Here is a 15473-nt window from a genome sequence, read left to right on the forward strand (position 1 = left end):
CCCCGGGGCCGAGCGGGAAACTCCCTGAAGCAGGACGTGATGTCACGTCACACCGACTTCGCAGGAAGAACAGAGGAAGAGGAAGGCAGAAGAGGAAGAAAGAAGAACGATAAATGTCACCGATACCCTCCTTTATCTTCACGATGACAAAAAGAGAACTTTCCAGCGAACTCGCCCTTCCGCGTGACCACCTTCAGACCATCCTCATCCTCGGTCCGCAGATGCTAATCCTGGGATCTTCCTGACCTCAGGGCACACATGTGTGCCCAATTCTCCTCTCTCCCTCTCTTCTCTGAAAGCATTTTAGCAGGGGAAAAAAGAACCGTGTCATATGACAGACAGAGGTACTGACCCCTGAGAGATGAATCTTTAAGATGACTGATGAACCATTGCTGAAGGGTAGTCACATGTACACCCCCTCCCCACCCACTCCCCACCCCCACAGCTGACCACACCGCTCATCTCAGACTCTTACAGCAAAGAGAAATGGTGCATCGCTGCACTAAGAGACAGCCTGCATCACTCTCGATACGGGGGTCAGCACTGTGGGGACTAGCTAAGCGGTACCCCTGCAATAAAAACACAAGAGCTGAATAACGAGAAAGGAGTGGACACAGAGGCCAGGAACAGCCACTCATAAAACGGCTAGGAGGGTCCACGATCGCCTCACTTCCTGTCCCATCAGCCACTGGGGTCCGGTTCACCCCGGCGGTTAGCGCAGGGAAACTGACCGCGCGGCCGCAAAGAAAATACTGGAAACGGAATCCCGCCAACCTCGCCAAGTCCCCCCCCCCCCCCCCCCCCCCACATCCAGGGGCCCCCAAAATGAAGCAGGGAGATGCAGAGGTTTGGCTGGCTGAGATTCTGAGGACAACGATCTTCCGATGGACTGAAGCATTCTGGGTACCTTCGTGAAAATTCAGCTCGAGCGACCAGTAATCTGAAGCCTTTCACAGGTGCAATGTTCAAAAATATGGTTTAAAACTTTTACTTTTGTACTGATGAGCTAAAACACACACAAACACACGCTTTTACAGATAAAGCGCTTTATAACACTCATACAGACCTTGATTATCTAGTATATCCTGGTAATTTTGTTTTGTTCTTTGTTCCCAGTTTCTCTTTCCTGCAGAACTCTTGACCGCATTACCTGAATTCCCCCCGGATCAGCTCTGGTGACCATCACTCATGCATGAAATACTTTTTGTTTACCTGGGATCGGGGCCAAATAGGCTTGTCATACGTGATTCACAAGAGGTTTTTCCTTTTCGTTTTCTACCGGGAAAATACACAACACCCACAGGGCAATTTTTGAGACCGGTCCCAACACAGTACGCGAAAACAACACTGCAGCACTGGGGTTAAACTTCTGGGAAAGAGGCGGGACAGACCACACCCTTTGCTAGGGTTAACACAGCTCAGAACGAAATAGAATGATGCTTTGTTGCATCTATGCAGCAGTCAAATGATGAATTTTTATTACTTCCACATTTCAGGTGGTTTTGAAATGAGACCGTCTTCTGACTTGCACATAACGGATGACAGACCAGGCAACGCCAGGAAAGTCTTTCATCACAGACAGATATGAATAAAAACAGCCCTAATGACTTAAACATATAAGCCCACTTATGTAACTAATATACATATACGCATAATTGGTCTGCCATAATCCAATAATCCATTATTCAGCTCATGTACAAAAGTCAATCAGAAGCAAAGCACGTGTCACCAGTTCCTAGTTTTCAGAATTTCACTTAGCTACATTTTCCTGGTGCTCATTTATTGTAATTTCAATGTGTGTGCGTGTTTCTGTTCCCTTGTGGAAGAGGGTTTGCATATGTATGTGTGCGTGCATACGCGTGTGCATGTGTGTATTTGCATTGTGTGCACGTGCGAGTTTGTGTATGTATGTGTGTCTGTGTGCACGCATGTGTGAATTTGTGCGTACGCCTGTATGCATGCATGCGTGTGCATGCGTGTGTGCGTGCGTGCATGCATGTGTGTGCATTTGTTTGCAGATTACGGCGCTGCAGATTCTGCTTTAATGGGAGACAGACCGGCCTGCCTGAGACCCACAGCTACTGGTTCAGTGCCGAAGGCCCCGGGAGCCGAGATCCCTCACGTTACGGTAATCAGAACCAGGCCGCTATCTATCACCAGCATCGCTCAGCTTGGCCCAGCCGGGCCAGGAGGCCCTTTCTGGACACAGTTCAGAAAACTGCCTCTTCACAAAGCAGACTAGAGCAGGGCCTAGAGCACACCCGCACACCAAATCACCCAACTCCATTATTCAAATATTACCAAAGAGAACACCCGCGCACCAAATTACCCAACTCCATTATTCAAATATTATCCAAGAGAACCGCACAATCACCCACCATATTAACTTATCCAAGACACCAAATCACCCAACTCCATTATTTAAATATTATCCAAGAGAACACCCGCGCACCAAATTACCCAACTCCATTATTCAAATATTATCAAAGAGAACACCCGCGCACCAAATCACCCAACTCCATTATTTAAACATTATCCAAGAGAACACCCGCGCACCAAATTACCCAACTCCATTATTCAAATATTATCCAAGAGAACACCCGCGCACCAAATTACCCAACTCCATTATTCAAACATTATCCAAGAGAACACCCGTGCACCAAATCACCCAACTCCATTATTCAAACATTATCAAAGAGAACACCCGCGCACCAAATTAAACACATTTAATTAAACCTTTACACTGACTGGGTGATCCCTTACTGAAAGGTTTGGCTTATTAACAACATAAAAAACTACCCCCAAACCTTTTCTTAAGATGGTTTATTTTCTTCCATTTTTTTAAAGAAACTGAAACAAAGATGGTGGTGGAGATTTATCCCACAAGTTTCTCCACATCAGTTTCCACTTCCCTAGCATGTGGACATAGAAACAATGATGAAGCACTAATCCTAGACCAGTTGGCACCTTTCTACACAAACTCTTTGGAGGTACAGTCAGAATGGGGAAACTGACCTCAGGAAAGCTTCTGAGTACAACAGAGGGTACAGACATGGGCAGCGGTAGGGTAGCACTGGCTCTGACTGCAAGGCTTGAGCAAAGGTATCTGCAACCCTTGGTCCTGGAGCGCTGCCAGCTTTGATCATTAGTCAGCACTTTTATTTGATCAGTGAAAGCAGTCGATCACACAGTCAGCCCGCAGTCAGCTGGTGTCTTGGGTCTAAACCGGCGGCCCGTTTTTTTAAAGATTTATAGAAGAACTCGCCGTGCTCTGTGTGTCTGCAGAGGCACGGCTGGGGGGATCCACTTCTGCAGCTCACCTGGCACACCTTCAGCCGCAGGTAAAACCCCCAGGGTGTCCATGGAAATAGCGTTCAGCTTCACGTCGACATCCCCCCACCCACCATGCTTTCCAAACGCACGGTACTGTGTGCTGTTAGCATCACAGCCCTGGCTGCTGATGCACCCCTAAAACCGAGGAGGCCTCAGCGTCGGGGGAACCGGGGCTTTTTGTCTTTGTCTCCGAGATTTCGGAGCGCGGCAAACCTTCTGTGAGCTGCGCACAATGCGCTTAGGAAGACAGATGAATCTGAGCTTTCAAAGCACTGTAAACGTGCGCTGCGGCTAACAGGATGCAGACCTCGTCTCGGCACACTTTCGCACAGCCAGTGCTTTTCGTTCTCAGCGTTTGCAAGTTTTGTGTTGAGCGTGGTGGTCCATACGAGTTAGATCTGGTATCACTGAGCCTGAAAAGCCAATCCAAAGCATAAATTATAACACCACCTAAAGTAACACCTCTAAAAATGGCCTGTTCAGTTTTTTTTTTTTTTTTTTTTACAAGGGGCTTAATTAGGCCAAAATGGACACAAAGACCTGCTCAGGATGGAATGAGACACGGCGTGCATTCAACACGCAAGAAAGAACAAAACACTGGCAGAAATGAAAGGCGCCAGCCTTTGTGGATTTAACTTTGTACTGAAATCCAGGATGTACATCGTTCCAGATAGAATTCATTATTCCTGCACAGTAAAGTTGAGAAAAAGCAGATGCTTTGCTTTTTAGTATAACAGCAGATAAGTATACCTTCTTAACCACACAGAATTCCCTGAAGCCGTTTCTATTACATCAACAGACTAGGCCCATCGTTCTCTTTGATGAAACCATTTTGTATTAGACCAACTGCAGCATCTGACCCCGAGGCCCGACGCGCATACTCTATAGGTGGGGGTTTATCTCGACCTGTCCTGGTCGTGCAGAGATCGCTGGCACATCACCTGATCTTGAACATGTGCAGTTGAACGGACTGCAAATATAAACAGTGACAGTGCTGAGGCCGTGTTTCGGGCCGGGGTGAAATGTGGTACGCGGATTGCTCTTTACTATTTTGGGCAGCAGACTATCAGTCATGGTAGTAGTGGCTTCCACTTGCTTGGCGACAGCGTGGTGGAGGTGCCACTCAAGTCAGCTAGCAGTAGCAACAACACGCTAGCCAACCCGCACAAGTTGATAAACATCACACGTTGATAAAAAGCATTCGTCTTGCAGCTTGTCGCGACAAAGTTATCTACACACGTAGCTAAGGATTCTTGCTTCAGTTTTTGACGACAGTTGGCTATAGAAGTTCAATTAACAAATGTTGACAGTTGGCAGCTTAAAAATAGCCACTCGGTTAGCTAGTGCTCGTTTACACGTGAGTAGCCTACATAAGTAATGTAATCCTCTCCAATTTATGAGCGCAGACTTCTCCTCGCAGACCGATTCTGGTATGCTGTTGTGGTGGCAAAGCACTAGCTATCTGGGCTGTTGTCATTTGAAAACCAGCGTTATCTACTCTGGCTGCATCGATAGTGGAGGTTAGCGAGCAAGATACACAACAATCGCGAGCACTAAAATTAGCAGACTGCGAGTTTAGCTAATGAAAATAGCTTCCTGTGCAGCTTTACTGCTGTTATTCTGGTAATGTCAGCTTTCGAGATGGAAGTTTCTCTCTAGCTGCACGGAGCTAAGTAGCTCATTTAATAACTTACATAATTAACGTTAGCTAACATCCAGATAACATGCCAGGCGTGGACTATGGCAAACTTTCACAGCCCGCAGGCTAACTAAAGTTAGTTAGCTTATGTTGGTCATGCTACTTGCAAAGATTAAGTGGGTGAACACACTCACCTTTTTCATAATGCCAGTCTTTCTTTTGCTGAAAGTTGTGTATCGCCTCAGTTTATTATCGATAAACTCCATCTTAATCTTAACTCGTCCCCGGGTCTTCTTCCCCGGCTTTGCACCAGCGACTCCTCCAGCGACCCCGCCATAACCTCCAGGCGGAATACCGACCTCCGGCCCCGCAGTTGCAGCCTCCATCTCTGGCCTCTCCCGCTTCACTCCTCTTCTGCTGTCCCCAGCTGAACCCATGGGGTCGTCGTCATCCCCCGAGTCAGAATCGGCTTCGGAACAACTGTACACCTGGGGAGCGCTCTGTCTGTCCGGGTCAAACCTGCCTCCGCCGTGGGTACCAATTCCCGTGTTAATTCCGCCCACAACGCCCGCCGTGTTCTGCAGAGTGGTCAATCCTGCTCCGTTGCCTGGTCTCATCACCCCCCTGGAACCTACCCCTGCTCCGTTTCCCCCCAACATCCCTGACCCGTCCCCCGACCGACCAGCCCCACCGGCGTGGCTACCGCTGAACCCAGTGGCTACTTCGTTTAACCCCGAGCTAACCAGACTGGGCCGAATCCCGGTGCCTGCAATCCCCGATCCGTGACCTATGTTACCAGTGCCGGACGCTGACCCGTTTCCAGTTGGTGCTGACCCAGCCTGGCTAGGTAACATTATATTCACAAATGACAACGGTGTCTTCTCCGATACCCGATGACCGCTTGTGTGTGTGTTCGGGAAATCGTAACAAAAGCGCGCTCACACCAAACACTCAAAGGAGGCTTACAAACCAACTAGTTCGAGTTCGGACTGAACCGAAACCGGTCCTTTTAGAACCAGGTACTATAGTGAAAGAAGTTTCAGAAGTGATGCTGTCCCATAGGACCCCCTTCGCCGCGGTTCAATCAAGCACAACCTCCTCTATTTCCAAAACTCGTTGCACTTTCTCCAAAAGGAAAATACACAGAACGCCCCTTCGATTATTCCGCGGTGACATGTAGTTCACCACCAAAACACTTCAAAATGTCGCCTGTTTCCGTCTCAAAATTATGCTGAGTGTACAGCCATGTTTGATAGTTCTCAATCATGCATTATATCATTGTATGCGTGAAATAACTGCAATTCTGCCCTGTATTAACAACGACAGCGTGGATGAATATGTGAACCCAGGATCTACTTTCCTCCATATAAAGAGATACAATGTTTCCTTTTATGGCGTTGACTCTCCTTATATGGTGAGTCATAGCGCCGCACGTACATTGGCTGCCGCGAATCTGAACTCGGCGGCGATTGGCGGAAAAGCCACGCTTATTAGAATACATACCAAAATGCTTGCGCTCACTGAAACGTCATCGAGAAGGGGCCGCGAGCGGTTGTTTTTAGTGATTGTGTAAATTATGCACACTTAACTTCGGAATGCAGTGACTTGCTGGAGTTAAGATAGTACCCTTACTCATGAGCGCCGGCAAACAGCACACTATAGATGGTTTTCTGCTGCGATTATATTTAAATATTGAGGCACCACTGTCTCTAAATTATTTATAACTTTAATTTGAATAATTCTTAAAGTATTGTGTCCCAAAAGACAAGGGAAAGGGAAGTGAACTGTGCAGACATGCATTATACAGCATTACATGCAAAACACGGTTAAAAAACACTGCAAAATAAATAAGATGAACAGAGATTAAAAAAATCAAATAAAACTGCACTTGAGTGACTCCTGGTGACCGTAATATTTTTTTGACTAAATCCTTTTCAGACTGATTAGACAACCAGGAAACTGTTGTAAACCAGGTGAATTGCAGAGATAAAACATTGAGATGAACATGCTGTCATCCAAAGAGAATTTCTAGCTCTCTAAAGTAATTATACCAAAAGCATAAGCAGGATACAATATGTAAATAGTAGAGTCCTCAGTGAAGTTCACATTCAAATATTTGATTGATTTTTGAGTGACCAGTTTTTGCTGCAAGAACTATCATCATACCATTTCAACTGGCTATACCATCATAGGCAGTTAATCAATATGACCTACAGACACTTTTTCCCCGCTATGTAGTAAATGTTTAGCATTTTTGGGTTGCTTCAATATTGTCACAAAGTTTATGGGAAAAAAATTCCAAAAGCAAAACAGCAACAGCATTTTGGTTGAGTCCACATAGCTAACAGTTTGTGTGAGCAGAGCCAGATAAGGGTATGAGGTAATGGCTATTGCTAATGTTGTTACATAATCATATCTACAGCTAAAATGAATGTATACTGTGCACTTGATAGTAAATTATAAACTATATGAAGTAAATGTAACTACTGTTCAGGCAAGACGTACTAATTTAAAAATGGGCAGTACATGTCAAGACCTACAGTATAGTTCACTCAGATAATGCAAGTGGTTTTCAGCTTAGTGAGATGCTCAGTGGTCTGGGATGAAGGTGGGTCTACCTGTGCCATCTGTAGCTACCAGCCCCACAGGAAGGCAGCTGATTGGCTGTACCATCACCAGGAGAGGGCAGGTCTATATGCTGAGCTCCTCCCTCTCCTTCCCTCTCCTACAAATATCTCTCTAGTGGTGCTGTCTTAAGTTACAATGCAACTTGTTGTTTGTTAGTTTAACATTATAAACTGACTACAGGCCTCCGTGTCTTCTTGGTGATATTGCATTGTTGTATTCCTGAGATTAACACTGATGTTCTCCATTACTGAATGGCGCTATGGGTAAGAGCATCTCCTAAGTGATTGTATTGTACTGTAATGCCCCCCCCCCACCCCTTGGTAAGCAATTTAATGTATGATGGGGGTCCCTGAGATGTTTTTGAGTCTGGTTGTGGATCCCTGGATCAAAACCAGTTGAAAATCCCTGCTGAAGACCCTTGTAAGCCATTGTGTGTTTTTCACAATACCATTTAGCTAGCATATTGTTTAACCTTTTGAAAAGTAGGCGTTTTAGAATGTTTTTTCAAAATTCTAAGTCAGTGTTCTAGAACTCCTTTCCTTTCAATCACCAGTAGTGACTGTTACATCGGCTGTAGAATGTTCAGTTAAGAGCATTCTACTCACTTATTTGCCATCTTATGCCTTAAAGGGTTAATGTTAATGAAAAAAAAACAAATCTGTGATGACGCATTATACAGCTTTCCACTGAATTAAGAGCGACAGGAACAATGTAAACGAAAAAAGCATCTCTTGTGTTTACGATACAGCTTTGATATGTTAACATAGACATGGGTTTTTGCACATGAAAGGACATGTGATGGGAATCAATTAAGCGGTGAAAGCAATGTAAGGCTCTTTCCAGAGCTACATATTTAAAAAAAGAAGGCTTTTATATGAATATGAGGGGTAAAAAAACATGCCGAAGAAAGCAAACTGGAAGACAAATAAAAACGTGAGGCATCAATCACACCATGTGACATTTTTTTCTCAGTTTAAAAAAGATGGATGGCATTTATTTACAGCGGTTTGTCGAGGTGGATTCAAATGGAGGGTGATCTGTGGATTTTTTCAGATCGTTTTGTCTGGTTATAAAGCAGTGCACTGGAATTGTTTGTTCACAAAGCGTGGCAAAAGTACTCCTTGGACTGTGAGGAGACTGATAGAACAGAGAAGGGTTTTTTTTTTTTTTTGGCAAAAGCATCAAAACTGTGAATAAAGCTGTCAGGCTTTTCCACGTCTCTCTCACTTTCTCAGGGCCTCAAACCATGCCAGACTGTCTAGTTGCTATAGAAACAGTTGAAATGGATGCGGCATTAAATCAGATTAGACCTTCCTTCAAATATTGCGAGCTGGTGTAGCGCAGAACGATACAGAAACCATTTGAAACACATGAAAACGCAGCACAGGAGTTCCTAGAGAACTAGGAGCCAATATATGCTAACGCCATACAGATGTGTGTGTGCGCATGCGTGTGTGTGTGTTTTTGCATTGTGTGTATTTTGCATGTAGACAGTACCTTATATCTTGAATCTGCCTTGATTTCAGCTGGCTTGACTGATACTTAATCTTAACTGAAACCACACATTGACTGCTGCTGGAACATGCCATTTTGTTTATGGTTGCTGAAGGTAATCCAGGTCCAGTAATTTAGATCCCCTTTGGATTGGCTGCGCCAAAGAGTTTGAATTCAGAATAGCAGTTACAGTCTGTTCTGCCTCTCCAATGTTTGTAGTTAGTTGAAGTTAGGTGTATAGCTGTCATATTTGCCATTGTTAATTTGCCATTTGTCTTATGTGCTTTCATCCCCTAATATTGGAGTTTCTTGGATATTCATACTTTCTTGACCCCAAGATCAACTAATAATGAGAAAATATATTTTCTATGACCCATATCCAGATAGAATGTTGCCTATGTTTCACTAAGGAACGGAAATGTTTTTTAATACAGTATGGCAGGACAACTATACATTATTTTGTTTGTTGTACTTGGTAAACAAACAAAATAATGTTGTTCTGATTACAGGTTAAAAAAAGAAGAGTTCAGTTAATTATTTGATCCAGGTGTGCTGGATAGAGCAGTGCCCAATCTCAGCTCAGGTAAGCTTGCAGTCAGTGTGTCTGCGTGGCTGCCAGTAACCATGGCAATGATGCCAAAGCTCCAATCAGTGCAGCAGGGCCAGGTAAAGAGGCAGGCGTCTGTGTTGAGGACTCTTCAGAAAAGAACAACCAGGAGGATGACGGACGACAAAAAAAGGGCTCATTTGCATGTCAAGGAGGGGCGGGGGGGGGGCTTGGGGGGGCTTGGGGGCGCAGGGAGGATGGATGGGGGGGGCATCTTGGGATATGCTTATGAATGGGGAATTTCACAGCCTAATATGGGCATTAGAATAACTGCTCTGGCAGACGGTTATTCTAATGAGAAATCATGTTCAGCAAAACCCTCTGTCTACATGTCTACAGTCAGTGTCTCTCTCGATTCTACAGTCTGCTCACTTTATGTTTCCCTCCCAAAACAGATACCCATAATTCTCCCGGGAGGTGTTCCTGTTCGACCTGACAGACAGGCTGACCTGTAGACAGACCAACAGACGCTCAGTCTTTTGTTGTTGAGTGACTGACACAACAAACATTTGATTTGCCACCTCCATACCCATCATGTTACACAGGGTTACACTGTACTCATTTTAGCCAACACTCTTACCCAGAGACAGTTACCATGACCGCGTAACTGTGATATAGACCAGGCTGACAGCGCTGATCAAAGACAGCATACGTGCAACATTAGTTAGAAAGTACAGCAGGGTAGCCATGCCAACCCAGACCGTGACACAGTCATCAGAAGTACGTAAAATGACATTGGCCAGAGGCCCAATTCTACAGCCAACACTGAATTACCTACACAGTAAGTGTTAGAGGGTGGGGAAACCAAAATGCACACCAAAGAGGCAGGCCTTCAGTGGCTGTGTTTGTGAATCCTGACATTGCTGCATCGCCTGCGGATGCATCGCTTGTCCCTTCCTGTCACTGCTTGCTCCGCTAATCCACATGTGTGTATTTCCATGGTTACTCCACGTAGTACCTTTGGGGTTTGTGAAAAGTTCTTCCAAAGTAAGATCTTTTGTTACCGTTGAGCGTTGCTCCCTCTTGAAGATGCTACCGAATATCTACAGAGAGATATCGGAAAAGAGAAAGCACCGTGGGAATCCCGTTTTTATTTATTTTATTATTTTTTTCTTTTGCTCTTGCTTCACCCAGCAAAGACTCAGTCCCTGGGGTGTTCCAGTAACTAACGCACACAGCCGCACAGCAAAGATAATCTGAAACAGGGGACCTGGAGAAGGAGGAAGGCCTGGTCTCTGTTCTCTACAGAAGGGAAGCAGGCCTGAAATCAGTATAAAGCAGCACATTGTTTATTTAGCAGACACCGTTATCTAAAGCAACTTGCACATAATACATATTTGATACTATTTGTTCAGGCAGCGGATATTTTAATAAAAAATTCACAATTCAGATTCTCGCTGAACGGTGGAACGGCATTGCCCCTCTTGGGATTTGAACAGGCAACCTCCGGGTTCAAGCTCAAAGTACCTTGACTGCTGATCTATACCAAAGTGCTCACAGATAGAAGTCTAGAGAATAGAGAAAGACAAGATTATATTTGCAGTATTCATAGTATGACTACACTTTTCTCGGTGGAAATGGTTCAGTTTTATTACTAGTTTGACGATTAAATAACCATTTTGAATATATTGGATTTAACTTTGCTCAAACCCCAGTGGAACCTACGTAATCCAGTGCTATCTGTTAAGAATATTGCTTCAAGAAGCATAAAGCCTTTTCAATATTGCATTTCAGTTTCTGCTATTGTCATTTAGACAGCTATTGAACTTACAGCTCAATGAAAGTATTAGCAATGTAAAAAAAAATAAAAGCCAACTTACACACACACAAAGTATGCACTCTATAAATCTGTAAAAAAAATAAAATTAAATAAATAACAAATAAAACAATTGTGAACACAATATCTTTCTGTGTTCCAAACTATTGATGTAAACAATGCCAACTTAACTAAACTTTCCCAAATGTTTCACAGAAACAATAAAAAGCCATATAAATGCTTACATAAATAAGTACATACACTATACATCCATATAAGTTACTGAAATTGAATGATACATTTCAGCATTCTTAGTAATAGCGATAAGAGTAGCCTGTCCATGGACAACTGCATGTATACAGAATTTAATAAAATTCTTTTTAGGCTTTTCGCTCAGAAATGGGATTTGCAAGAACAAGATGGTAGGCATGATGTTCTTTAGATTACAAAAGATCTCTATCATTTATCATTTGGCTCTTGCTTTTCCAATACAGCAAAATTGAGCTGCTTTTTAATTATAAATTTAATTACATCTGGCAGAACCAAGAGTGGTGATGGATGCCATTTATAATGTCCAATCCTATAAATCCTGAATCATCAAGAGTGCGTTTTACATCTAAAATTTCCTGGTTCAATACATACTAATTTCCTGGTTCAATACATTTTTAAATATTATGTTTAACTTGAATGTTTAGCATTTTAACCATGTACAAAAATTGTCCCAGGTCGAATGGTGTGGGTTTCTCAGAGCAAACCCACAAGAATCCCAAATGGTCTGTTTTGAATGAGTATTTGAAATACATCATTCAAATGAAATTCGGAATTCCGCTGCCTTTACTGCACAATTCTCAGAATCCGGTCCCGGAGGGCCACAGTGTCTGCCGGTTTTCGGTGTGTTTCAACACCAGTGATTCATTTACCTCACTGATTGGCTAAAGAATCCACACACATGGTTCTCAAAAGGCCTCAAAATACCCGTAGACACCGCAGTCCACGGGAATAGACGTCTGGTAAGCCTGTTTTACACAGCTTACAGACGACGGTACAAGCTGTGACTTTTAGAAAAATGAAAGGCTCACAAAATATATTATGTTGCATGGTACAGCCTGCAAGGGGCACAGCCACACACACACACACACACACATACAAACAAACAAAAAATAAATCTGAGCGGCTTTGTCCATAGGCCTTCTTCACTTCATTGAGGAAGGATATGGCTCCAACATGTGGACATTTGATGTAAATGCAGTTAGTGAAAAACCACTGTACAGTACATGCCATAGCTTGTCTTTTTTATGTGTCTGCAAGAACTAAAGTACCAGAAGGACCACGCAAAATAATATCTTAGAATGGTTCTACGAGCTGTTTGCTTAAAACAGAACAACGGTTATTTTACAGCAGCCGTAACAAAACAAAATGAACATAGCCGGTTTCACCGATAGTGCGGTGACGTCCAGAACGGAGATAAAATCTGATCTTCTGAGCGATACGTAGATAAATCCAAAAACCTTTTACAACCATCTGAGTAAGAGGAGAGTCTGAGAGGTCCTGTTTCAGCAGAAACACGCGTTTTTTTTTTTTTTTGTCCAGAGCAGAACTGCACATGTATTTCATTTTAGTTCATATTTTAAGATTCACATGGGACAAGACCATGAGAACAGGCCACCCAGACTGTCTACACTTCTCTTTTGGGAAGACATAAGTAACAGAATCTCCACTGCAGCATGCTGAGAGGACAAGCAGATATCTGCATTATTTTTCCAGTGTTATAATAAAAATTTCCATAAATTCTGTTATGAACTGTATCAAAATAAAACAATTTTTGTGATCAGTATTAATGTTATTTGCATATAGTTATATGAGGGTAATGCAGAAGAATACTACCCCCCCACTCTTACGGGTAAATCATACCTGTTCTAAAGACTTTGAGTTGGTTATTAGCCCAGCGAAGTTGGTCATTTTAATTTGGTAACATGGATGGACAGACCTGTTAAAAAGCAGAGAAATCCATCAGTATAAATCAGGTTGAAGAATTGAGTCCACTGCTGTAGAGACACACCTAATCTGACGCCTGGCCTTTGTGGACAGCAGCATATGCATGTACAGACTGAGGTATTTGGCTTGGAGCCACAGATTCGGATTTTAGATACAAAACATTAACTACTACTAAAAGAGGCAGAACTGTGTGCGTGTGTGTGAGCGCGGTGGGGGGGGTGTGGGGGAGGGCAGGGATGGGGGGATTAAACAGGATGCCGAGAGAGAGAGGTATAGAGATTAAAGATGAGAAAAAGCAGACAGGATTTACAATGTAAGATTTAGAGGACCCTAAATGCTCTGAATATTTTGTTCTTCTTTCTTCTGAAAATTGAGAAGTTGCACAGGACCAAGAGCTTTCCTGAAAAATCACTGTATTAAGCACCTACAGTCCTTTAGAGGATTTTACTCCTTGTTTTGTTATCGTTTTTTTTGTTTTATTGTTTGAGAATGCAGAAGTTTCAAAAAGTTAAAAGTGGTAAGCTAGAAGAAGAATCACGAAAGACCTTGAAGTAATAAAAAAAAAACATGACACAAGATTGATTTTCTTAAATCACTTCCCTGTCTGAACTGCGCACTTGGGCACTTCTCCTTTCTTACAAGCGAATAAGTAATTTATATATTTTAGCAATCTAGCTTTTTAAGCAGTATGCAAAGCTTCCCCTTTTATGTTTACAATCTGATTTGCCCATTTTAACTCGCAAACGGGCAAACCTGCACTCTTCAAGCTGTGTAAGAAAACAGATCCAGTGTGCCCAAGCTCTGCAATCATAGAATTTTGCGTTGTTATTTGTTTGGAAAATTTCAATGTACTTTCTTAGCTCTTCCTCCAGCCAATGAGGAAAAAGGCGAGGTTTTTTTGGATTCCGACGGTTTTTACACAAGATGGCTTCTGGTCTCCTTTGTGCTGCAGCTCTCTGTTCGCCTCCATCTGGAAGGCATTAGACGAGGCACGTTCCTGATTGCTATTGTGTGGAGGTAGTTTTGGGGTAAAAAAGTTCCCGTTTAAAATCCCTCACATCTACCGAGGCATGTAATCCGTCTTAAACTTGCTTCGGTCTCACCCTGTCGGGCGAGATCGTTCTCTCCGTTTAAACCAGAGAGATGTACACAGGAAAGGTCTGGACTGGACTGAAATAAAGTCTAAATTTATATGAACTACCTTCTTGAGTTTGCATCTCAGTGTCTGGGTTTTAAAAATACAAGAAAGGCACCAGCATTATAACAATGGTGGAACAAATCTCTTGAATTGCTTGTGCTTGATGTCCATTAACCTTGGCATGACCTTTACTGATTGATTTTTTTGTTTGTTTTATTGTAATTACGTTATTTGGCCACAAGTACAATAAATCATATTAACCATAACAAAATAGAAGAGAAAACTATAAGGGAGTTTTATAAACAATAAATAATGCATCCGTTGACAGATGAAAGATGACAGATTTGCATGCATGTCACAAAAATATTTGCTAGTCAGTCCCTCTTCTCTAATGTGAAAAGACAAACCACAGTGACTTCACCTGATGATCACATTCTATGATTTAGTATATCAATTTTTGGCAACATTTCAAGCAAGAGTATCAGTGATCTTTAAATATGTCTTAGATATTAAGTTAAAGAATATTTCAGCTTCAAACTTTCATCTTCACAGAAATTTAATTCTACTGTAAGTACTGTGCAACCATTTTTCAGTTAAACTTCTGGTATTGCATACAGATTTTTTTTTAAATGAAAATAAAGTTTGAAATGATTCCACTGTGGTTGCAATGTGTACTTTTGGGGCTTGCAGTTCTGACATTATTTATTACACCAGAGTGGTTTCCTCAATACGCAAAGAACGCACATTCAACACAGTGGCGCCATCATGTGGTGAGAAGAAAGTAGTGGTATTTAAAAATTCAAGGAAATGAATGATTGTTGATGGCTAGTACAATCACATTAGAACATAAAAAGGGATGCATTTATAATAATTACTTGGGGTC

The 15473-nt window shown here is 42.7% G+C and overlaps 1 protein-coding gene across 1 annotated transcript in view; it reads right to left on the bottom strand.

Annotated features, from left to right (window-relative positions):
* LOC135249563 (serum response factor-like) overlaps window positions 1-6329 on the bottom strand; it is a 43127-nt gene extending 36798 nt beyond the window's left edge. Inside the window, exon 1 of the mRNA XM_064325174.1 lies at window positions 5167-6329. Within this exon, the coding sequence (XP_064181244.1) occupies window positions 5167-5826 (660 nt within the window). The 5' untranslated portion in view covers window positions 5827-6329. The remainder of the gene's footprint in view (window positions 1-5166) is intronic.
* Between the last annotated feature and the right edge of the window lie 9144 nt (window positions 6330-15473).

Source organism: Anguilla rostrata, chromosome 2 (genome assembly GCF_018555375.3).
Source record: "Anguilla rostrata isolate EN2019 chromosome 2, ASM1855537v3, whole genome shotgun sequence".
NCBI classification, from domain to species: Eukaryota; Metazoa; Chordata; class Actinopteri; order Anguilliformes; family Anguillidae; genus Anguilla; species Anguilla rostrata.